Below are 26,059 nucleotides of genomic sequence, written 5' to 3'. Positions count from 1 at the left end.
CTTACATTAGTATTGTACATTTATTGAAACTAATGAACCAACATTGATCCATAATTTGTTAATAAAGTCCATAATTTATTGAGATTTTTCCTAGTTTTTATTTACCTATGTCTCATCATAACTTTTAAACATGCATTAAATATTAAATAGTTGTGGTACATAGAGGAATAGTCTAGTCCACTTGTTCTCAATCTTTAACAGGCATTAGAGTCACCTAGAGGCTTGTTAAAACACAGATTGTTGGACCCCACGCCCAAAGTTCCTGAATTGGTAGGTCTGGAATAGAGTCTGAAAATTTGTCTAGTCTTAAAACAAGAACAGAAACCTTAGAATCACATGGAGGTTTTCTCTTTCAAAGATAGTATACGAAACAAAATTACCCTTTTACTTTTTTTTTTTTTTTTGAATTTTTAAATTTAATCTTGTTTATTTTTTTATACAGCAGGTTCTTATTAGTCATCCATTTTATACACATCAGTGTATACATGTCAATCCCAATCTCCCAATTCATCACAACACCACCATCCCCACCCCACTGCGGTTTTCCCCCCTTAGTGTCCATACGTTTGTTCTCTACATCTGTGTCTCACTTTCTGCCCTGCAGACCAGTTCATCTGTACCATTTTTCTAGGTTCCACATATATGCGTTAATATACGATATTTGCTTTTCTCTTTCTGACTTACTTCACTCTGTATGACAGTCTCTATATCCATCCACATCTCTACAAATGACCCAATTTAGTTCCTTTTTATGGCTGAGTAATATTCCATTGTATATATGTACCACATCTTCTTTATCCATTCATCTGTCGTTGGGCATTTAGGTTGCTTCCATGACCTGGCTATTGTAAATAGAGCTGCAATGAACATTGAGGTGCATGTGTCTTTTTGAATTATGGTTTTCTCCATATGTGCCCAGTAGTGGGATTGCTGGATCATATGGTAATTCGATTTTTAGTTTTTTAAGGAACCTCCATACTGTTCCCCATAGTGGCTGTATCAATTTACATTCCCACCAACAGTGCAAGAGGGTTCCCTTTTCTCCACACCCTCTCCAGCGTTTGTTGTTTGTAGATTATCTGATGATGCCCATTCTAACTGGTGTGAGGTGATACCTCATTGTAGTTTTGATTTGCATTTCTCTAATAATTAGTGATGTTGAGCAGCTTTTCATGTGCTTCTTGGCCATCTGTATGTCTTCTTTGGAGAAATGTCTATTTAGGTCTTCTGCCCATTTTTTGGATTGGGTTGTTTGTTTTTTCAATATTGAGCTGCATGAGCTGTTTATATATTTTGGAGATTGATCCTTTGTCTGTTAATTCGTTTGCAAATATTTTCTCCCATTCTGAGGGTTGTCTTTTCGTCTTGTTTATGGTTTCCTTTGCTGTGCAAAAGCTTTGAAGTTTCATTAGGTCCCATTTGTTTATTTTTGTTTTTATTTCCATTACTCTAGGAGGTGGATCAAAAAAGATCTTGCTGGGATTTATGTCAAAGAGTGTTCTTCCTATGTTTTCCTCTAAGAGTTTTATAGTGTCCAGTCTTACATTTAGGTCTCTAATCAATTTTGAGGGTTTTTTTGGTGTATGGTGTTAGGGAGTGTTCTAATTTCATTCTTTTGCATGTAGCTGTCCAGTTTTCCCAGCATAACTTATTGAAGAGACTGTCTTTTCTCCATTGTATATCCTTGCCTCCTTTGTCATAGGTTAGCTGACCATAGGTGCGTGGGTTTATCTCTGGGCTTTCTATCTTGTTCCAGTAATCTATATTTCTGTTTTTTGGCCAGTACCATATTGTCTTGATTACTGTAGCTTTGTATTATAGTCTGAAGTCAGGGAGTCTGATTCCTCCAGCTCCGCTTTTTTCCCTCAAGACTGCTTTGGCTATTCGGGGTCTTCTGTGTCTCCATACAAATTTTAAGATTTTTTGTTCTAGTTCTGTAAAAAATGCCATTGGTAATTTGATAGGGATTGCATTGAATCTGTAGATTGCTTTGGGTAGTATAGTCATTTTCAGAATATTGATTCTTCCAATCCAAGAACATGGTATATCTCTCCATCTGTTGGTATCATCTTTAATTTCTTTCATCAGTGTCTTATAGTTTCCTGCATACAGGTCTTTTGTCTCCCTAGGTAGGTTTATTCCTAGGTATTTTATTCTTTTTGTTGCAATGGTAAATGGGAGGGTTTCCTTAATTTCTCTTTCAGATTTTTCATCACTAGTATATAGGAATGCAAGAGATTTCTGTGCATTAATTTTGTATCCTGAAACTTTACCAAATTCATTGATTAGCTCTAGTAGTTTTCTGGTGGCATCTTTAGGATTCTCTATGTATAGTATCATGTCATCTGCAAACAGTGACAGTTTTACTTCTTCTTTTCCAATTTGTATTCCTTTTATTTCTTTTTCTTCTCTGATTGCCGTGACTAAGACTTCCAAAACTATGTTCAATAATAGTGGTGAGAGGGGACATCCTTGTCTCGTTCCTGATCTTAGAGGAAATGCTCTCAGTTTTTTACCATTGAGAAATGATGTTTGCTGTGGGTTTGTCGTATATGGCCTTTATTATGATGAGGTAGTTTCCCTTTATGCCCACTTTCTGGAGAGTTTTTATCATAAAAGGGTGTTGAATTTTGTAAAAAGCTTTTTCTGCATCTATTGAGATTATCATATGGTTTTTCTTCTTCAATTTGTTAATATGGTGTATTACATTGATTGATTTGCGTATAATGAAGAATCCTTGCATCCCTGGGATAAATCCCACTTGATCGTGGTGTATGATCCTTTTAATGTGTTGTTGGTTTCTGTTTGCTAGTATTTTGTTGAGGTTTTTTGCATCTATGTTCATCAGTGATGTTGGTCAGTAATTTTCTTTTTTTGTAGTATCTTTGTCTGGTTTTGGTATCAGGGTGATGGTGGCCTCATAGAATGGGTTTGAGAGTGTTCCTTCCTTCACAATTTTTTGGAAGAGTTTGAGAAGGATGGGTGTTAACTGTTCTCTAAATGTTTGATAGAATTCACCTGTGAAGCCATCTGGTCCTGGACTTTTGTTTGTTGGAAGATTTTTAATTACAGTTTCAATTTCATTACTTGTGATTGGTCTGTTCATATTTTCTATTTCTTCCTGGTTCAATCTTAGAAGGTTATACCTTTCTAAGAATTTGTCCATTTCTTCCAGGTTGTCCATTTTATTGGCATAGAGTTGCTTGTAGTAGTCTCTTAGGATGCTTTGTATTTCTGCAGTGTCTGTTGTAACTTCTCCTTTTTCCTTTTTAATTTTATTGATTTGAGTCCTCTCCGTCTTTTTCTTAATGAGTCTGGTTAATGGTTTATCAATTTTGTTTATCTTCTCAAAGAACCAGCTTTTAGTTTTATTGATCTTTGCTATTGTTGTCTTTGTTTCTATTTCATTTATTTCTGCTCTGATCTTTATGATTTCTTTCCTTCTGCTAACTTTGGGTTTTGTTTGTTCTTCTTTGTCTAGTTCCTTTAGGTGTAAGGTTAGATTGTTTATTTGAGATTTTTCTTGTTTATTGAGGTGAGAATGTATTGCTATAAACTTCCCTCTTAGAACTGCTTTTGCTGCATCCCATAGGTTTTGGATCGTCGTGTTTTCATTGTCATTTGTCTCTAGGTATTTTTTGATTTCCTCTTTGTTTTCTTCAGTGATCTCTTGGTTATTTAGTAACGTATTGTTTACCCTCCATGTGTTTGTGTTTTTTTACGTTTTTTTCCCTGTAATTGATTTCTAATCTCATAGCGTTGTGGTCAGAAAAGATGCTTGATATGATTTCAATTTTCTTAAATTTACTGAGGCTTGATTTGTGACCCAAGATGTGATCTATCCTGGAGAATGTTCCGTGCGCACTTGAGAAGAAAGTGTAATCTGCTGCTTTAGGATGGAATGTCCTATAAATATCAATTAAATCTATCTGGTCTGTTGTGTCATTTAAAGCTTCTGTTTCCTTATTTATTTTCACTTTGGATGACCTGTCCATTGGTGTAAGTGAGGTGTTGAAGTCCCCAACAATTATTGTGTTACTGTCGATTTCCTCTTTTATAGCTGTTAGCAGTTCCCTTATGTATTGAGTGCTCCTATGTTGGGTGCATATATATTTATAATTGTTATATCTTCTTGTGTTGATCTCTTGATCATTATGTAGTGTCCTTCCTTGTCTCTTGTAACATTCTTTATTTTAAAGTGTATTTTATCTGATATGAGTATTGCTACTCCAGCTTTCTTTTGATTTCCATTTGCATGGAGTATCTTTTTCCATCCCCTCACTTTCAGTCTGTATGTGTCCCTAGGTCTGAAGTGGGTCTCTTGTAGACAACATATATACGGGTCTTGTTTTTGTATCCATTCAGCAAGCCTGTGTCTTTTGGTTGGAGCATTTGATCCATTCACCTTTAAGGTAATTATCGATATGCATGTTCCTGTGACTATTTTCTTAATCGTTTTGGGTTTGTTTATGTAGGTCCTTTTCTTCTCTTGTGTTTCCTACTTAGAGAAGTTCCCTTAGCATTTGTTGTAGAGTTGGTTTGGTGGTGCTGAATTCTCTTAGCTTTTGCTTGTCTGTAAAGCTTTTGATTTCTCCATCAAATATGAATGAGATTCTTGCTGGGTAGAGTAATCTTGGTTGTGGGTTCTTCCTTCATCACTTTAAGTATATCATGCCACTCCCTTCTGGCTTGTGGAGTTTCTGCTGAGAAATCAGCTGTTAACCTTATGGGAGTTCCCTTGTATGTTATCTGTCGTTTTTCCCTTGCTGCTTTCAATGAGTTTTCTTTGTCTTTAATTTTTGCCAATTTGAGTATTATGTCTAGGCGTGTTTCTCCTTGGGTTTATCTTGTATGGGACTCTCTGTGCTTCCTGGACTTAGGTAGCTATTTCCTTTCCCATGTTAGGGAAGTTTTTGACTATAATCTCTTCATATATTTTCTCGGGTCCTTTCTCTCTCTCTTCTCCTTCTGGGACCCCTATAATGCGAATGTTGTTGTGTTTAATGTTTTACCAGAGGTCTCTTAGGCTGTCTTCATTTCTTTTCATTCTTTTTTCTTTATTCTGTTCCGCAGCAGTGAATTCCACCATTCTGTCTTCCAGGTCACTTATTTGTTCTTCTGCCTCAGTTATTCTGCTATTGATCCCTTCTAGTGTAGTTTTCATTTCAGTTATTGTATTGTTCACCTCTGTTTGTTTGTTCTTTAATTCTTCTAGGTCTTTGTTAAACATTTCTTGCATCTTCTCGATCTTTGCCTCCATTCTTTTTCCGAGGTCCTGGATCATCTTCTCTATCATTGTTCTGAATTCTTTTTCTGGAAGGTTGCCTATCTCCACTTCATTTAGTTGTTTTTCTGGGTTTTTATCTTGTTCCTTCATCTGGTACATAGTCCTCTGCCTTTTCATCCTGTCTATCTCTCTGTGAATGTGGTTTTTGTTCCACAGGCTGCAGGATTGTAGTTCTTCTTGCTTCTGTTGTCTGCCCTCTGGTGGATAAGTCTATCTAAGAGGCTTGTGCAAGTTTCCTGATGGGAGGGACTGGTGGTGGGTAGAGCTGGCTGTTGCTCTGGTGGGCAGAGCTCAGTAAAACTTTAATCCGCTTGACTGCTGATGGGTGGGGCTGGGTTCCCTCCCTGTTGGTTGCTTGGCCTGAGGCGACCCAACACTGGAACCTGCAGGCTCTTTGGTGGGGCTGATGGAGGACTCTGGGAGGGCTCATGCCAAGGAGTACTTCCCAGAACTTTTGCAGCCAGTGTCCTTGTCCTCACGGTGAGCCACAGCCACCCACTACCTCTGCAGGATACCCTCCAACACTAGCAGGTAGGTCTGGTTCACTCTCCCCTGTGGTCACTGCTCCTTCCCCTTGGTCCCGATGTGCACACTACTTTGTGTGTGCCCTCCAAGAGTGGAGTCTCTGTTTACCCCAGTCCTGTCAGAGTCATTGCAATCAAATCTCGCTAGTCTTCAACGTCTGATTCACTAGGAATTCCTCCTGCTGTTGCCGGACCCCCTCGTTCGGAAGCATCACATGGGGCTCAGAGTCTTCACTCCAGTGGGTGGACTTCTGTGGTATAAGTGTTCTCCAGTCTGTGAGTCTCCCACCCAGCAGTTATGGGACTTGATTTTATTGTGATTGTGCCCCTCCTACCATCTCATTGTGGCTTCTCCTTTGTCTTTGGATGTGGGGTATCTTTTTTGGTGAGTTCTAGTGTCTTCCTGTTGATGATTGTTCAGCAGTTAGTTGTGATTCTGGTGTTCTCGCTAGAGGGAGTGAGAGCACGTCCTTCTACTCTACCATCTTGGTTCAGGCTCCAAAATTACCCTTTTAAAGAAATATTTTACGATTACAAAAAAGTACCTTTTTTTAAATTAATTATTTAAGCTGCGCTGGGTCTTAGTTGCGGCACGCGGGATCTTCGTTGTGCCATGCGGGATCTTTTTGTTGCAGCATGCGGGCTCTTTAGTTGCGGCATGCAGGCTTCTTAGTTGTGGCATGTGGGCTTCTTAGTTGTGGCATGTGAACTCTTAGTTGCGACATGCATGCGGGATCTAGTTCCCCGACAGGGGTCGATCTCAGGCCTCCTGTGTTGGGGAGTGTGGAGCCTTGCCCACTGGACCACCAGGGAAGTCCCAAAAGTACCTTTGAACACAAGAATAATTTTAGATTTATTACAGTAAAGTTGCAAAGTTAGCATTTCCATCGTTTCCGTCTTATTTGCTGTGGTACATTTGTCAAAACTGGGAAACTGAGGCTGGTATATTACTATTAACTAAGCTCCAGACTTTATTTGGATTTCACCTGCTTTATCATTAATGTCCTCTTTCTGTTCCAAGATTGAATCTAGGGTGCCATGTTGCATTAAGTCGTCATGTCTCCTTAAGTCTCCTCTGCTCTGTGACAGTTTCTCAGTCTGTTTTTGTATTCATGACCCTGATAGGGTCCTAGTCAGATATCATGTAGACTCTTCCTCAGTCTGGGCTTTTTTTCTGATATTTAACTCATGATTTGATTGAGTTGTGAACATTTGGAAAAACATACTGCAGAGGTGGAGTGCCCTTCTTAAGTCGTTTTAGTGCGTACATAATAACGATGTGACATCACTGGTGATGTTCACCTTCATTACTTATGTTAATGTTTGCCAGGTTTCTCTACTGTAAAGTTGTTATTGTCCCCTTTCCCTGCTCTCTTCTTTGGAAGCCAGTTACTAAATCTGGCTCACCTTGAAAGTGGGGAGGCAAGGATTAAGCTCCACCTCTTAGAGGGGGCAAGTATCTGCATATATTATTTGAAACTCTTCTGTAAAGAAGATTTGTCTCTTTTCCATGATGTATTTATTAAATCATTTATTCAGATCAGTATGGACTCATGCATATTTTTTTATACTTTACCAGTTTTTCTTCCCATTTATATAAAGTAAGTTATTACCCCCACCCATTGATGTTTGCCTTCATGAAAGGCTGAATATTCAGCCTCTAGGTTGCTATTAAAATTTAAGTTAAATCACCATGAAAATAAGATAACGTTAGAAAGAAGACTACATGAAATTACCTATTTGGACTTTAAATGATCAAAATATACTTCTTAAAAAAGGAAACTACAGCTTTTTTATTAGGTTGGCATATGCCAGGGCAGATAAGGTATTTGTTGAAGTACTTATATTACCATTTTTCAGTTGTCTATCTCTGGTGATTTTCATGAAATATATAAACCATACCTGTAGTAAGTAAAGATGGCTTGGGCTTCCCTGGTGGCGCAGTGGTTGGGAGTCTGCCTGCGAATTCAGGGGACACGGGTTCGAGCCCTGGTGTGGGAGGATCCCACATGCCGCAGAGCAACTGGGCCCGTGAGCCACAACTACTGAGCCTGCGCGTCTGGAGCCTGTGCTCCGCAACAAGAGAGGCCACGATAGTGAGAGGCCCGTGCACCGCGATGAGGAGTGGCCCCCCGCTTTCTGCAACTAGAGTAAGCCCTAGTGCAGAAACGAAGACCCAACGTCGCAATCAATCAATCAATCAATCAATCATTAATCTTAGAAAAAAAAAAAAAAAAGACAACCGTGTAGTACCTAGGTTTTACACTTCAAAAAAATAGAAAAATAAAAAAAATAAAAATGGCTCATTTATGAGTTCAGTGCTTTAAATAAACTCTAGTGCAGCCAAGCCTCTTTATATATATTTAAAGATAGAAATATTAAACAATTATAGAGAAATACCAGACTAAAAATAGTTTCTTGCCTTTATATAGGTATCTGATCAATTAGTAGCTAATATCCTTGAAAAAATAAGAATCTGGCAATATTAGTATTTACATTTGGTTTAAGAATAGATTTATGAACCAGTTTTGAGCAACACTGAGCAAAGATTTTTGCTCAGTTTGTTAGTTTTTAGTTTTAGGACAAAAATCTCTGCAAGGCAAATATGCTGGTGTATTTGGAATGATACCTAAATCTGGAATTAAATCCCACCTATAATACTTAATACTGAGCTCTCTCAGATAAGTCATTTAAACCCTTAGAGACTTAATGTTCTCATGTGTAAAATTGGAATAATAATAGAAATACTTCCTTACTCTGTACAGTTGTTATAAGGATTAATCAGAATGGTAAAGTACTATTCAAAGAAATGTGTTAATGATTTTTATTATTAATTAAAGTCTGGGTACCCTGGGATTCAAATTCTATGAAAAATAGTCCAAAACTCAGTAATACTTTTCAGCAGTTAAAAGATAGTTAAGTAAGCTTGCCAATTCACATGATAGCGTATATTTTTAAATGTTACTAAATTCTAGTGCATCATTTAATTACTAATAATGCATATCAAGGCACGTAAAAACTTTTTATAGTCATTAGATTCATAACTAATTATTTTAAAATGAAATTTTTTCTCTAGTTAATGAAAGTCGTATTGTGGTACAAGCACTGAGGCTTAATACAATGTCAAAGTTTACATTTGCTGATTGCACTCGGTTTGATGCACTGATTAAAGATGTGTTTCCTGGAATTGACTTTAAAGAAGTAGAATATGATGAACTTAATGCTGCATTAAAGCAAGTCTTTGAGGAGGCCAATTATGAAATCATATCCAATCAGGTAACTGTCAAGAATACTTCATAATATATTGATCCTTTCTCCTAGTTAATTCTTTATGAACTATCTTTATCTTTTATCTTTCAACTTATCTTTCATCTTTCAACTTAAATCTTACTCAGTCATGGAATCCTTCCCTAATTTTCAAGTCCAAATTAGGTCCCCTTGCTATGTGTTTTCCTTACCTTTGTTATATATATATATATTTAATGTCTAATTGCACACTTGATTAATGTTTGATTAATCTTAATATTAATATTTGATTCTCCCCCACCAGATAGTAGTCTCCATGAAAGGTGGGATCCATGTCTGTTTTACCATTTTATTCCTAGTGCCTGTTACGGAGCCTGGCACATAATAGATCCATCATATGTGTCTTTGATAGTTGATTATGTATGATTTAGTTTAACTTTGACAATTTCTTAGGAGAACTTCACTTTAGTAGGTCTTTTTATGTAGCACAAATACATGTTCAAAATCAATACTTTCTCCTCAGGTTTTTTTTTTTTTGGAGAGAGACAGGGTATAAATGAATGAATGAATTAGCAAAGTGAATAAAATATTGAGTATATTTTATTTGAATGAATGAGTGAGTGAAGACAATAGTGAACATATTGTATTGTCAACTTGGAAAGCATACTTCTTCTTTTAAAGAAATATGAATTTAAAGATCACGTTGTAAATATATTCAGATTTATTAATTCTTTTATTTAAGGCTGTATCTTCCACTGAAGAAATAAAAGGCTTAATTTATGTGTTTGAAATAGAACAACTATTATCGAACGAGAGTAGAACTGTGTATGATTGTACACTATAAATCATATATGAACATGTTTCTTTTCTACTAGATCAAGAAGGCTTTAGAATTGTATGAACAGTTACGCCAGAGGATGGGAGTTGTTATTGTTGGTCCAAGTGGTGCTGGAAAATCAACTCTTTGGAGAATGTTAAGGGCAGCACTTTGTAAAATTGGCAAAGTGGTAAAACAATATACCATGAATCCCAAAGCTATGCCTAGACATCAATTATTAGGCCATATTGACATGGATACAAGGGAATGGTCTGATGGTGTTTTGACAAATAGTGCTCGCCAAGTAGTTCGAGAACCTCAAGGTTGGTCTCTATTGTGTGATTCATTGATTTATTTAATAATTTTTAGAGGATGATAGAGGTTGTCTATAATGCTATCCTTTTCAAGTCTTATACATGACCATAAACTGCCGTATAGTGATCTACTTTGATATTTTACTTTGGAGGGGTGAAGACATGCTATCATTTTTACCTGTTACTCCGTAGCAACTTTTATTATAATAGAAACTCAGAGTAATCTGGGTGAATCGTAGTTTACAGCTAGATTAATTTACTGAATAAACATAATATCTTTGATTGCTGAATTGATGTTATAATACCTCATAAATAAGCAAGATAACAAGTTTTTATTTGGGATTAAAATTGGCATGTGTGTCTGAACTTATCAGTTTGAATACAGTGCTTTCAATAATTTTGAAAATTTGAGTCATAAAATAGTAGACTTTCTGGTCTAAATTTTTTGGCTTGGTGTTTAACAGAATTCTTGGTCAGACTCCCTACTTTTTGTTAGATCATAATTTAATTAATAGTTGTTTTTCTAAGCCAGTGAATGAAAGGTTTAGAATGTCTTAAGACATTGGAAGGGATTTTCAGTGTATAGTGTCTTCATTTTCAATGTAGTTGATATTATCACACTAAATAAAAACCAGATATACCTGTACTTGTTTCTCACACTTTTGTGGGTGATATTTTCCTCTTTGAATTGTTTCAGAGGTCCAAGAACAACTTGAAACCACTTTCGTCTTAGGAAATATATATTAAAAACAGTTTGTTTTGGAAAGACTTGTGTATACAACTTGTTCACTGCTTCTCCCCTTTGAAGTCACCTTTTTATATATCAAAGAAACTTGACAGTGGTGTATTTTTTATTTCTCATGTAGGACACTAAAGAGTAGGTTTCTCATATTTTCTAAAAGTGCTATTTACATAGCAAGCATTCATACATTCTAATGACATGGTAGAAGACAAAAGTCTAAGGAATATCTCACAAGCTTGTGGAAATAGAAATACCTAGGTCTTGCAAACCATGTTTTCTTTTACTGAGATTCCAGTTCTGTATGTTCATAGATAAATAGAGCTTTATTACAGAGTATATAACTGGGTCTCTGACCAGCTGAGCCAGGATTGCCCATGGGTTCTCCACACATTTGTACTGTATAAATTCACATGAAAAATTTCAACTTGTTCAACTTTTTGTTCTTTATATTCGGCTTCAGCAGTATAAAATAATATGGAAATTACTTCTAAAGAATAAGTGATAATTATTTTATTCTTTATTTTGAATTATTATCATTGCATTTATTTTTATCTCTACTTTTTTTGTTTGAAAATAGATGTCAGCTCATGGATAATCTGTGATGGTGATATTGACCCTGAATGGATAGAATCTCTGAATTCTGTTCTGGATGATAATCGACTACTCACTATGCCCAGTGGAGAAAGGATTCAGTTTGGCCCAAATGTTAACTTTGTATTTGAAACTCATGATTTAAGTTGTGCCTCACCAGCCACAATATCTAGAATGGGAATGATCTTTCTTAGGTGAGAGCATTTGCATACACTGTATTAGAATATTCTTCAATTATTAACTTTGTTTGTTTGTTAGGTTTTAATTCATTCATAGAGTTCCTGTTTATTGCAGTTGAATTATTTAAGCAGTGTAGTTTTATCACAATTACTAAATAATTATTTTTTGTTTACTTAAATGAAACAGCAAGTATTTAATTTGTTTTCTTCTTTTTTTCTATAACTTTTATTTAAATATTATGATTGAGTTCAGAGAAGTTTTACAAATTGGAAACCTCTTTACTTAATATTTTCTTTCTTCAGTGTATTTGGAAGAGGTTTGAAGAGCAAAAATGAATAACAAACTGATTTTAGATTTCATATACAGTAGTCACATACTAGAACATGGGTATTTGAGCCAATTTCTTCCCAAAATGAGTAATTAGAAAGTTTTCTTTTACCTTTTGAGTTTATGTTTTAGAATTTGATATTTATCGGTCTATATAAAGTTCTCTACTCTTTTAGAATCATTTGAAACCATTTTCAATGTTATATGACACATGATAGGGTTATCAAGTTCATTCAGATTGTTTCCAAAATTATTTAATTGCTTACTTCTTTGGTAATATTGTAGGAAACATTTATATTAAACTAGCCATGAACTCCCAATTAATATTTTGAGGTATTAATAATTTAAAAAATAATACAGCATTGGGTTTATAGCTTTTGTAGCAGTATCTCACACAATTTATCTTATTTATTCAATGTATTCTTATAATCTTGTGAGAAAAATAGGATGAAAGGGAAGTTTAGGCTTCCCTGGTGGCGCAGTGGTTGAGAATCTGCCTGCCAATGCAGGGGATACGGGTTCGAGCCCTGGTCTGGGAAGATCCCACATGCCGCAGAGCAGCTAGGCCCGTGAGCCGCAATTACTGAGCCTGCGCGTCTGGAGCCTGTGCTCCGCAACAAGAGAGGCAGCGATAGTGAGAGGCCCGCGCACTGTGATGAAGAGTGGACCCCGCTTGTCGCAACTGGAGAAAGCCCTTGCACAGCAACGAAGACCCAATACAGCCATAAATAAAAATAAATAAATAAATAAAGTTTAAAAAAATAAAAAGATGAGCCTCTTCATTTGGTAAATAAGATGCTGTCATTTTAAAAAGGGAAGTTTATCACTAAATTTTAAAATATTTATTGAATGCCCATTAACTATATGATGTTAAGTTAGGCATTTTAGGAGAGACAGCAAGAAAGGAGTAAAGCTAACAGTTATGAAGGGCTTATATTTATGAAGAGCTTGTCTTTATGGAGCATACGTTCACAAAGGAGATAAGATAAATATAACAGCAATTATAATATAAGCTAGAATATAAATGAAATAAGGGGTAAGTAGAATGCCATATTGTAGAGCAATATGCCTGTATAGCCCCATATTGCTGTAGAGGATTTGAACATTGTTGTTGAACCAGATATTGTTTGTGAGAGGCATAATGAATATATATGGTTTCATGTAAAATACAAAAACATATTACTTAGTTTTAGTTGCTTTTTGATTAGGTTGTACCTTAGTTTTAGGTTTTATTCATTTCTTCAGCAGATATTTGCACTTGCTATGCAGTAGGCCAAATGAGGACCTTTTAATAATGAAAGAGAATGCTATTAATTATGCTGGGGTAACTGATGTAAATCAAGATTGTCTTAGACAAACCAAGACATGTAGTTGCTGTGGACACTGAGGAGATACTATGACAACAAAGTCTTTATTCTGAAGGAGTTTAGCATCTTTGCTTTGTCTGTTTTGAGCTTATCAAATGTAATTTAAATATTTACCTTTGATCTTTTCATTTTTTCTTTTGCTTATTAAACTGGATAGAAATGTGGGAGGAGAAATTCAGGGACTCAGTATTTACTCGTGTTGCTATGAAACACTGGTAGAAGATGGGAAAAATGATAAAATTGTGAGCCCTTGTAACTTCTAAAATTATTAATCTATGAGTTGTTTTTACTATAATTTTTACAAATATGCAACATATAATTTTGAATAAGATGTCTCTATTATGTTTAATTTCAATCATTGGATGTTATATAATTAAATGCTTTGCTAAAAAAATATATTTTACTTTAGGGTGATCTTCTAGTTTCAGTAGTGGCATGGGAATTTAGGTATTTGGCTTTTTTGGGGACAGAGAAAAAGAAAAAGTACTTTTAAAGATCTGCATTAAGATGCAGTGCAACTTGAAGTTTAATGTACATTTGAATCACCCAGGGATATTGTTAAAGTGAAGATTTTGCTTCATTAAGTCTGGGATGGGACTCGGGATTCTGTAGACCACACTTTGGGTAGGAAGGGTTTAGACCACTTGTTGGCTAACTTGTAGATGTGTAATTCTTCTTTAATTTATACTTATAATGATATAGATGAAATTTATTTGCTTTATAGAAAATGACATATATATGTATATATATACCTGTATGTGTGTATATATGTAGAAGTAATATATACACACATACATATACGGAAGTAAATAAAGTGAATTCTTATATACTAGCAGATAGAGTACATGTGTAGAATGTTTATTGGAGCAGAAATTTATTTTGAAAGTAAATTCACAATTTCTTTCTAAATAGTTTCTTACATGTTTGTTAATGTGTTTCAGTGATGAAGAGACGGATCTTAATTCTCTGATAAAATCTTGGTTGAGGAACCAGCCTCCTAAATATAGAAATAATCTTGAAAACTGGATTGGGGATTATTTTGAAAAGGCTTTACAATGGGTTCTAAAGCAGGTAAGATAATTATAATATTTCATTAATTATTTAGGCAAGAAGTATAATGACTGAGTGTTGCTTACATTTAACTGCCTTTTAGTATAAGAGCTCTGACAGAATATGAGGGTGAGTGAGGGGTAGATGTCTTCATTGCTGTCCCACTGTATTTCATGGTATAACTTTTTATTGTGTTAGTCGTAAAACACTTTAATTCTTCCATCCACGATACCTTGCACTGCTTACCTAAAAATCTTGAACATTGGAATGCCTCTCTAAGTTTTACTAGCAAACCCATCTTGCTGTCACGTTTTACTGTGTCAATAAATATCTGCATATATATCATGCTAAAAATAATGACAAGTTAATACTAAAGTAGAGAAAGAATGGTGAGTTATTTATAACATTATTAAAACATTCGTTTATTCAACAAAAATTTATTGAATATCTAATAGACGCCCTAGACGAGACTTTGCGAGGTGAACATTAACAGGACAATCACTTTCCCTGCGAAGGGTTTGTCTCATGGAGGAAAATGACATGTAAAAAGATAATCACAATATAACAGGATGAAGAGAGTATTGCTGCCTTCTAGGAGAATTTTAAAAAGGAGATCACATTTAATTTTGAATTTGAAGCATGAAGAGAAGTTTAGCATGCAAAGAAGACAATTTTCATGTATCTACATGATTTTTTCAAATTTTCTTGGTTTTTCTTTTATGTCATTGCTTTTATAAGAAACATGAACATATAAAAATAGAGGAAATAAATAGCAATGAGGTTTTTTTTTTTTAAAGTATCTGATTGTTAATCTGAACTTGATTTATAGGTCAGTACTTGGGGTTGAACAAATCATGTAGAGAAATGGCAATCTCACTTTAGTTTTCTAAACTTTTTTTGTAAGGATGAATGATGGAGGAACAGGGATTTGGGAGGAAATGATGCAAATGAGATAGGTTTCCCTGGAGACTTCAGGGAAGAACCACTCCCACCAGCCCTCAGTATGACTGAGCTGTCCACCGCTTTGTGCTTCTGCAGCAATGTACTGTGTCTTTCAACTATATTATAATTGCTTTCATTCAACTATAAGCACCTTGAGGGCAAGGACACTAAGCCTGTTGTAGTCTTTGTTGTATCCCCAGAACCAAAGTTTGTTAATAACAGAGTACTGAATCAGCGTATATGAGCTTAATTAAATACCTGATGCCTATGTTTGTAGCACCTTTTCAGTGGGTGTGTTATTATTTCATTAATATAAAACATACAGAGCCTAACAAGGCTCTCCAATGCAAATACCTTGAGGTCATCTACTTGCATGTGGTTAGTGTTAGAATGAGAAATATAATACTAGACAGAATGTATTGAAAAAAAGGGGTTTGTGACTATAAAAATGATAACAGGATAAGATTATTAAACCATAGAGTGGATACCAAAGATTCGGTTAGAAAATAAACTAATTCTGTTCTGAGGTCAGGCCCCTGTTATTTTTTGAAAGTTTTTTTATGTGTTGAGTGTTCTTTCTTTCTTTATTCTGTGCTTTGTTCACCATGTTCGGATTCTGAGAGATATACTATAATGAATGATCTAGTCAAGTGCTGATTTTATTTATAACTAGAGCTTTACTTTCTTGTATTTAACAAATCAGGCAATCTAGAAGTAAATATATAGGTTTCCTTTGTCTTGCCTTTAAAGCCTAGAACTCTTAGTATGGCCTAAGCCATTGGATTTCTACCCATCTCCTCCTTTTTTCCCATTTTTCCACCTATTTCTCCATTCTTTGAAAAATATTTATTATGCAGGCAGAGTGCTTTTTTAAAAAAATATAAATTGGGTCGTTTGATTCTCTTAACGTTTAAAGACACCGAAAATAAAATTTGCACTCCTTACCATGGCCTATACAATTGCACATTCCCTGGCCCTTGCCTACCTTTCTGACTTGAACTGCTTTCCCTTTGCTTACTCAGGCATAAGTGTCTTTTAATTCCTTAACTACGCCGGTGGCTTACCATTGCATATGCTGTGTTCTCTGCATGTCAGATAGATCTCATTCTTTTAATGTTAGCTTAAATGTCACCTTTTTCAAAGAGACCTTGAGCCCTCAATCTGAGTTATCCTTTCTTAGAATACACTCTTCCTGTGCTCTATAGCTTCTGCCACAACGTGTTAACCATCTCCTCTACCAGACTTGACTTCCATTAAGACAAGTGCTCTGTTTAATTCACCTTTTTAAAAAAATACCTAGCACCACATACAGATCCTAATGCATAATTGGTTCTCAGCAAATACTTAGAGAAAGAATGAGAATGCTTTCCCCTTCTAACTCCCTGGCAGTTACACAGGGCCCCAGAGGTCCACAGATCAAAATCATCTACACCACCGGAGTCCAAAAGTTTCATTTTAAAATTCTGTGTAGAGAAAAAGTTCCAAATTGTTTTTAAGCCTGCTTTTACTTTTCTTTCTTGTCCAGAGCCATTAATCTAGCCTTTGCCTCTAGCTTCTTTTCTATCAGCAAGAGGAAATGAGGGACTATTACGTTTAGACGAATGCTCATTGATTTACCTTTTTTTAAAAATATTCTTCAGGTTTAGGAAGTAAACAGACTGTGTATCTATTTGAGGACTCCAGCACTTTCAGCTAGAAATACACAATTGTGTTTTTATGATTACTTTTTATTTTCAAAGTTTATATATATAAATTGAAATCTAAACTTTCTATAACTTGAGTAGGGGGATTAATTTAAAGATGATCCTTGAAAAGATAAGTAAACATCAATCTGTGTATGGTTCTGATTTACTGGTTAATATTTACCTTTTGTCTGTAACATGGATTTTAATCAACAGAATGACTATGTGGTAGAAACAAGTTTGGTTGGGACTGTGATGAATGGTTTATCACATCTACATGGATGCAGAGATCATGATCAATTTATTATTAATCTCATAAGGGGGCTGGGTGGAAATCTGAACATGAAGTCACGTCTGGAATTCACCAAAGAGGTAATACACATTTAAAGCCTATGTTTCGTCAACCTTTTTTGTTAATTTTCATTGATCCTTGGTATAGAATCTTTAAAATTTTGAAATTATGCACTTAATACAATAATAATGCATTTATATACAGATCTTCCTCGAATTATGATGGGGTTACATCCAGATAAACCCATCATAAGTTGAAAATATCCTAAGTCGAAAATGCATTTACTACACCTAACCTATCAAATATCATAACTTAGCCTAGCCTGTCTTAAAGTGCTCAGAACATGTACATTAGACTACAGTTGGGCAAAATCATCTAACACAAAGCCTATTTTATAATAAAAAGTTGAATAGAATGTAATTTCTTGACTGTTATACAGAAAGTGGAAAACAGTATGGTTGTGAGCATATCAGTTGTTTACCCTGGTGATGTTGTGGCTGACTGCCCGAGCTGCAGTTTGCTGCCACTCACTGCCACTGCCCAGCATCACAGGAAGGTATCTTACCACATTATCGCTAGCCTGGGAAAAGATCAAAATTCAAAGTATGGTTTTTACTGAATGCGTATCACTTTCGCCCTATTGTAAACTTGATAAATCTTTAAGTCGAGCCATTGTAAGTTGGGGACTGTCTGTATAAGTACATAGGTACATATATACTTATTTTTTCCTTTGAACTAGTTTGTGATATTTTATGATGTTATTAAAATTTTATAAAATGATATTTAATAGGCTAAAGTTTGGACTATACCTTTTTTGTTAGATATTTTTGATACTAGGCTATGTAAATAAATATAATTATTTTTTTCATTTTTAATCTTAAAATAACATATTTTTAATCATTTTTTTTAACCAGAAGAGTTTTAGCAGTTAGGAATGCTTGGATGGAGTAATCATTATAAATCTTTTCTTTATTAAATGCAAAGGTATATTTCAGCCACGTTATTTATAAAACTAAATTCTACATATTAAGGAATTTCTTCCTGTTGGCCTCTGTTGAAATAATTGAACACATATTCCTTTGGGTTGGCTCCAACATTATGTTTCTGCATTTTTATCACTTTGTTTCACTGGTATCACCATTTATTGCTTTCTCTGTTCTGTTTTTCTTTCCATGGCTGTTCTGTTGCCTCTGTTACCAGATGCTTCTCACTGCTACCACTCAATGTCATATTATATGCTGCTTTTAAGCAGACATTTTATTGCCAAAGTTTAGAATAAAGCTGTTGAAGAGTGGCATTAGGGGCTAACTCTCTGCTGTGTATCTGTGCAGATAACAGTTTTTCGTGTAAGAAAGAAGAACAAGTTGAGAGCAGGGGTGGTGACAGTGGAATGTGCAGTACCAAAATGTACTGGAAATGAAGGGTCTAAGAGTGCTACACTGTACAATTTGTAATTTAGTGTTCATAAGAATTCAGTTAAAAGTTGAATATATTTATACAACATGTGTGAACTAGATGACTTTTATATGCTTAAATGATCATTCAGAGACTAATATTTCAGATAAAATGTTACTATGATTATTAAGGATATTAGGTAAGTTTAGTGCATGTGAACTTTTTTTTTTTAAAGTAAGATGATTCTCTTTGGAGCATTTACTTTAAAGAATTAAAATTTCACATACTCTGTTTGGAGCACTGTATATGAAAATCTATCACAACTTTTTCCTCTTAAGGTTTTTAATTGGGCACGAGAATCTCCTCCAGACCCTCACAAACCAATGGACACCTACTATGACTCGAGTAGAGGACGATTAGCATCTTATGTGCTGAAGAAGCCAGAAAACTTGACTGCTGATGATTTCAGTAATAGCCAAACTCTTCCAGTCATTCAGACTCCTGACATGCAACGAGGTCTAGATTATTTCAAACCTTGGTTAAGTTCTGACACTAAACAGCCATTTATTCTTGTTGGACCAGAAGGATGTGGCAAAGGGTAAGAGTAGAAAAATGTTAATCGAGGTGCATATTGTGGATTTATGCTTCTCTCCTGTTTTAAAATGATTTAACAGCTTTTGTTACCTTTTTTTTGGTTAAAGTAGCATTTACATTTTCATGAAGGACTCTTTATTGTCACTACTTGTAAAGATAATATGACTATAGAGAAAAATATGTCCTTTTTTCTGCCAAGTTGTGTGTTTTCCAATGGAATTAGAAGAAGATACTCTTAAAAAGAATCTGTGCGTAAAATCATGAAAAATGAATACCTGATGTACTCGCAAACTACTGTATGCTGTAGTTATAAAAAATGAATCTTGAAGTTAGCTATTTAAAAATAGCTTTTAATTCAGTGGAATTCAACCTATTTCTAGTGCCTCCTGAGTGTAGTTTTTTGGAAATAAAGGAAATATAGATTATTATTTTCACATTTCTAGTAATAATTAAACAATTCTGTAAAGTCATAGTAATTTTTTTTAACTTTTTTTCCAGTCTAAAAATTAGGAAGCTTACCTTCATAGCTATGGATAGTCATGGAAACCATATCTATTTTTACCACTTTTCCCTTAAACATCATACGTAATTTAGAAACGGAAATATTTAAAAATAGAAATTTTGTATTGAATATAAAAAGTATTTTATTGTCAAAGTCAAATGTTTTATATCTTTCTTAGGATGCTGCTCAGGTATGCCTTTTCCCAACTCCGGTCCACTCAGATTGCTACAGTTCACTGTAGTGCACAAACTACTTCTCGGCATCTCCTGCAGAAACTGAGCCAGACTTGCATGGTAATCAGTACTAATACTGGTCGAGTGTATAGACCAAAAGACTGTGAGAGACTTGTTCTGTACTTAAAAGATATCAACCTACCCAAGCTTGATAAATGGGGGACCAGTACTTTGGTAGCTTTCCTGCAGCAGGTGGGTCTTATCACTTGAAGTGTTTTGATATAATTGGAAACAATTTAATTTCATTAACTTTTCTTATAGATAGAAAATCTGCTTTCCTCTTTAGGGCTAGTTTTATCTAGCATGTGTCATGGAAATTAAACTCTTGAAGCATCCCACACTTGTTCCAGGGCTACTTTCTTTGATCTTCCTCCATCTAAAAATTAGTATTACATCGAGATGATATATGACAGAAAGAGTAAAAACAACCTTTACCCTACACCATTTACCTACCCTTTATTCCTAAAAAAAGGAGGAAAGCAGAAGCTGGGGATGGTGCTGGAGCTGGGGAAGTTTTTGCTTCATTCTTTTAGGTATGCATTCTTCTGAGAGCAGTTGGACTTCCTCAGTCATGCTTCAGTCACTGTGGAAGATTTTTTTTTCTTTATGTGATTTACATCAAATTAGAAACTCTAAATTCTAAATTAGAGCTTAATATACTCATATTGGTTCACATTTTGCTTTTCTATATAACTGCAGAATATAATAAAATATTTATAGAAAAAAATATTCTTATATTTTTCCTGATTTCTTTCACTTTTTTTTTGATAATTGCTGGTGGATTTATACTATCACCTGGATTTTAATATTTATTTGAAAAGCATTTTAAAAATGAGGATAATTCAGCTAACATTAACTGAACACAGAGTCTTTTTAAAATTAAAAAAAAATTTTTATTGGAGTATAGTTGATTTACAATGTTGTGTTAGGTTCTGCTGTACAGCAAAGTGACAGTTATACCTATACATATATCCACTCTTTTTTAGATTCTTTTCCGATATAGGTCATTACGGAGTATTGAGTAGAGTTCCCTGTGCTATACAGTAGGTCCTTATTAGTTATCTATTTTATACATAGTAGTGTGTATATGTTGATCCCAATCTCCCAATTTATCCCCCCCATTTCGCAGTAACCATTATCTTCTGATGATGATTGAATTTGGAAACAATTGAATTTTATGCAAAATATATCATGATTAGAAAATCTTAAGCATAAAACACTTAAATATATTTATTGTCAAATAGGTATTGACATATCAAGGATTTTATGATGAAAATTTGGAATGGGTTGGTTTAGAAAATATTCAAATTGTGGCTTCTGTGTCAGCTGGAGGAAGACTGGGAAGACATAAGCTTACTACCAGATTTACTTCTATTGTTCGTCTTTGCGCTGTAGAGTACGTATCATTGTATTAAAAGTTTTTGTGACTTGGGGAGACATACATTGCATTTTATGAAGGGTATATATTAATGATATTACTTCAAAATGTAGAATATAAAAATAGTCAAATTTAAGCTCTGATGTTATTTTTTTCCTATCCTTCCTAAACTGTAGGCAGTAATTTAGGGTGATGAAGTCTTTAATCAATGCTTGTTATATATTAGAAATAAAACATAACTGCTTTGTATTGTCTCTAAATGTCAGTCTCAGGAATCTGAATGGTGGGTTTTAGATTTAAATGTTTTATGGGTTATTTAAAACAAAAATACAATCAAATTTTATGAAGATAACTAAAAAGAGAATTTAAATTTTAACAAAGTAAAGTTAGGTCATTTAGTGGCTGATAATATTGATCGTAACATACCCATCCATCTCCATGGTCCATAATTGTTACATGGACTCGAATTTTATGACGCTGCATCCTCTGTTATATTTTGCCTTACAAAATCTTGTTTTTGTGCTTTCATGCTGAACTGCCCCCGTCTATTAACATTCTTCTTTTAGAAATGTTACAGCAACCAGTTAAGCTGTACTGAAATAGATTTTGGTTTGGGAGAAACAGGTTGATTTTATTTGTTGTTTTCTACTTCTGTAGTTCTAAGGTGGATTACTGCTGTTTGTACAGACTATACTTAATTCAAAATGCTTTTTCTTAAGCAGAATTTTCCTTTGGCCCTTTCTAAAGATCAGTGGTCTTTTAAACAATTATGTTTTTAAGTAATTTCATTGGAATCCTCTATTAGAATCCTTAGTATTTGAAAACAGATAATCAGGGATCTGATTTAGTTGAAGTAACAATAGGGACTGTGAGCCTGGCCTTAGCCCTTGAGTAAACCTTGGAGGTATTTAGGCCTTACAATTTGAAAACCACACAGTTTGAAAACCACTGCTATAACTTAACATTAAAATAATAATTTAGGGGACTTCCCTGGTGGTCCAGTGGCTAAGACTTCGCCTTCCAATGCAGGGGGTGCAGGTTCGATCCCTGGTCAGGGAGCTAAGATCCCACATGCCTCGCGGCCAAAAAACCAAAACATAAAACAGAAGCAATATTGTAACAAGTTCAATAAAGACTTCAAAAATGGTCCACATCTAAAAAAATCTTAAAAAAAAAAATAGTTTAGAATGTTGATTTATTTCAACTTCTTTCTTATATGCTTTTTTTTAGTTACCCAGAAAGAGAGCAATTACAGACAATTTATGGAGCATATTTGGAACCAGTTCTACGTAAAAATCTGAGGAATCATACTATTTGGGGTTCTTCGTCAAAAATTTCTCTCTTAGCAGGATCTATGGTACAAGTGTATGAACAGGTATATATTCACTTACACTGTAGTTTTCATGTCTATTGGTATTACTCCCAAAGGGCTACCTTTAATCCTGATTTGTGTTGATGCTCAGGCTTTCTTTTCCTGTCGTTTATTATACTTTTCTACTGGAGAGTGACTCTGTGAGGATAGATGCTTGTGTGTGCGTTAGTCATTATTGTATCTTCTGGCATAGTTTTTAATAAACACCCAATAAATATTGAATGAATAAATCAGTGGGTAGATGGTCATTCTGCTTTGGTTTCAAATTTGGCTTATTTACAGTGGGGTTCATCTTCTTTCCAAAACTAGATCTTTCTCCTGACTTCTATCAGTTTCTGTCTTTCAGGCTTCAAATCCGAGAGTAGTTCTTGATGTTTATTTCTTTCCTTTATCTGTGAGGAAATGTCTAAAATACTCTGATAAAGTGGGGTGATACTTGAAAATAGGCATTAAGGATGCAGAAGATATTTATTGAGTACCTTCTCTTTCCAGTGCCAATCCTAGGGATACAAAGATGACTGAGTCGCTATTCCCTGGAAATGCACAGTCTAATGAGGGACCTGATCATATAAATAAACTATTAATACAGTGTAATAAGTCTATCAATAACAATATGTACCAGTTACAGAGATAGCATGGAAGAGAGAGTGAATAGCTTTGTTGTGTGTGGTAGATTTTTTTTTTTAACATCTTTATTGGAGTATAATTGCTTTACAATGGTGTGTTAGTTTCTGCTTTATAACAAAGTGAATCAGCTATACATATACATATATCCCCATATCTCCTCTCTCTTGCGTCTCCCTCCCACCCTCCCTATCCCACCCCTTTAGGTCGTCACAGAGCACCGAGCTGATCTCCCTGTGCTTTGTGGCTGCTTCCCACTAGCTATCTATTTTACATTTGGCAGTGTATATATGTCCATGCCACTCTCGCACTTCGTCTCAGCTTACCCTTCCCCCTCCCCATGTCCTCAAGTCCATTCTCTATGTCTGCATCTTTATTCCTGTCCTGCCCCTAAGTTCTTAAGAACCATTTTTTTTTTTTTTTTAGGTTCCATATATATGTGTTAGCATACGGTATTTGTTTTTCTCTTTCTGACTTACTTCACTCTGTATGACAGACTCTAGGTCCATCTACCTCACTACATATAACTCAATTTTGTTTCTTTTTATGTCTGAGTAATATTCCATTGTATATTTGTGCCACATCTTCTTTATCCATTCATCTGTCGATGGACACTTAGGTTGCTTCCATGTCCTGGCTATTGTAAATTTTAAGAGGAGATGAAATGTGATCTAAGTTTTGAAAAATAAAGAGAAATTCACAAAGTGGCTGGAGGTGAAAGAGGGTCTCCTTGGGTAAAGGGAATAGCATGCGAAAGTTATGGAAGTGTTTGTGGAAGATGCTTTTTATAGTATTGGAGTAGAAGTGGAGAAAGATAAGGCTATGTTTTTCTAAATTAATGCAAATGTTAGGCAGTCAAGGCCAGAATAAGAGCAGTGGCTCCATCCGTAGAGAGGAAGGGAGAGGCTCTTCTCTCGTTGGTTATATGTTGAGTTGTGGCGCTTTGATTTGTTAAATGTTCAATGATTTCTTGAACATAAGATAGCTCTGTGGGTCCCACCATTATAAAATGGGTCTGTCTTGCACCCATGAGCACCTTGGAATTATAGCTACCATTTTATAAAATTTAGGTTAGCTTTCCTTGAATTCCTTTCTTTAGCAGGGCTTTTTAACCTTTTATTTTTTTCCAGGGACAACCTTTGGCAGTTTGTTGAAGTTTATGAACAACCTCTCTTAGATAATGTTTTTAAATGCATAAAATATAGAATACAAGATAACTGAGGAAATCAGTAATATTGAAATACAGTTCCAGCCACTGGTAGAAATTGACATTCTATGACTTTAAGGTGACTGAAAAATTTATAGCATGATTATATATTTAAGAGAGTAGACAGATCATTTACTATATTTTTTCCAGGTGCGGGCCAAATTTACAGTTGATGATTATAGCCACTATTTCTTTACTCCTTGCATCCTTACCCAGTGGGTTCTTGGCTTATTCAGATATGATTTAGAAGGAGGTAAGTTTTGCTTTTATGATTTCAAATCACTTATCTTTCTTTAGAATGTCATATTGTGTGTGTGTGTGTGTGTGTGTGTTTATGCTGTATGCTATATTTGTAATAGGTAAATGAGTATTGTAATTATAGTATTTTAAAAATTAAAATGTTAATATTAAATTTAAATATTAATATTAAATTTTAACATGATATTAAAATTATGATATTTTATTATGCTTCCTCTCCTAAACTATGATTGTCACTATTAAAACTTGATTTGGGAAAAAAATATAATCGTTATCCTTTGTAGCCAAAGCATGTTTAATATGCTCTTGGGGATTGATACCTTTATTGAACAACTAGAGATAATAGTGTTTAATGTATCCTTTAAAGAATCAAAAAAGTTTACCAACTCATTAACAAAATGAATTCTAACTCTTTTTCCCTTTATTCTATTTATCTGATGCCAAAATTATGGTATGTAGATTCTCATTCTCTATTTCTTTCTAATATTATGTTGAAACAGACCATTTTTAAATCATTTGAATTTTATTATAATTAAAGAAAATTTTGCCTTTTTTAGGATCCTCAAACCATCCTCTAGATTATGTATTAGAAATTGTAGCATATGAAGCACGGCGCTTATTTCGTGACAAAATTGTTGGTGCAAAGGAACTTCATTTATTTGACAGTATTTTAACATCAGTGTTTCAAGGAGACTGGGGCTCAGATGTACTAGACAATATGGCAGGTAATGTAGTTACAGAGTTTATGTAAATATATAAAAGTTATGAGAACTTTCAATTTTTTTTTCTTACTGGTAGCATGATTTCATATATCTAAACAAATCAAAACTTTGGATAATTTATATATGTATTACTGAATCACTTTGCTGTAGAGTAGAAATTAACACAGCATTGTAAATCAACTATACTTCAGTAAAATCAATTAAAACAAAAAAAAAACCCAAAACTTTGGATAATTTTAATGTTTTTACCATAAGAGGATGCTCTGTCTTCTTTGCTAGATTTCAATAATTATGTTCCAAACAAAATATGATGACGATAATTGTTTTCTTGGAAAGGGTTGTTCAGACCGTAGTGTTTAACATTTGCAATTCAAAATTGTATTTCCTGAAGGACTTTTACTAATAAAAATAGC

The 26,059-nt window shown here is 34.6% G+C and overlaps 1 protein-coding gene across 4 annotated transcripts in view; it reads left to right on the top strand.

The window, feature by feature from the left end:
* The window catches only part of DYNC2H1 (dynein cytoplasmic 2 heavy chain 1), a 358,559-nt gene that overhangs the window by 65,154 nt on the left and 267,346 nt on the right, over window positions 1-26,059 (top strand). For all 4 annotated transcript variants that reach the window (XM_068554132.1, XM_068554131.1, XM_068554130.1 and 1 more), the window contains exons 37-47: window positions 8,888-9,087; window positions 9,933-10,197; window positions 11,508-11,715; window positions 14,337-14,466; window positions 17,286-17,441; window positions 19,095-19,354; window positions 20,031-20,277; window positions 21,330-21,481; window positions 22,694-22,838; window positions 24,817-24,919; window positions 25,482-25,649. In XM_068554132.1, the coding sequence (XP_068410233.1) occupies window positions 8,888-9,087; window positions 9,933-10,197; window positions 11,508-11,715; window positions 14,337-14,466; window positions 17,286-17,441; window positions 19,095-19,354; window positions 20,031-20,277; window positions 21,330-21,481; window positions 22,694-22,838; window positions 24,817-24,919; window positions 25,482-25,649 (2,034 nt within the window). The remainder of the gene's footprint in view (window positions 1-8,887; window positions 9,088-9,932; window positions 10,198-11,507; window positions 11,716-14,336; window positions 14,467-17,285; window positions 17,442-19,094; window positions 19,355-20,030; window positions 20,278-21,329; window positions 21,482-22,693; window positions 22,839-24,816; window positions 24,920-25,481; window positions 25,650-26,059) is intronic.

The sequence above is a fragment of the Eschrichtius robustus genome, chromosome 11 (genome assembly GCF_028021215.1).
Source record: "Eschrichtius robustus isolate mEscRob2 chromosome 11, mEscRob2.pri, whole genome shotgun sequence".
NCBI lineage: Eukaryota > Metazoa > Chordata > Mammalia > Artiodactyla > Eschrichtiidae > Eschrichtius > Eschrichtius robustus.
The sequence above is the reverse complement of the archived record's forward strand: the minus strand, read 5'-3'. Positions and strand labels throughout refer to the sequence as shown.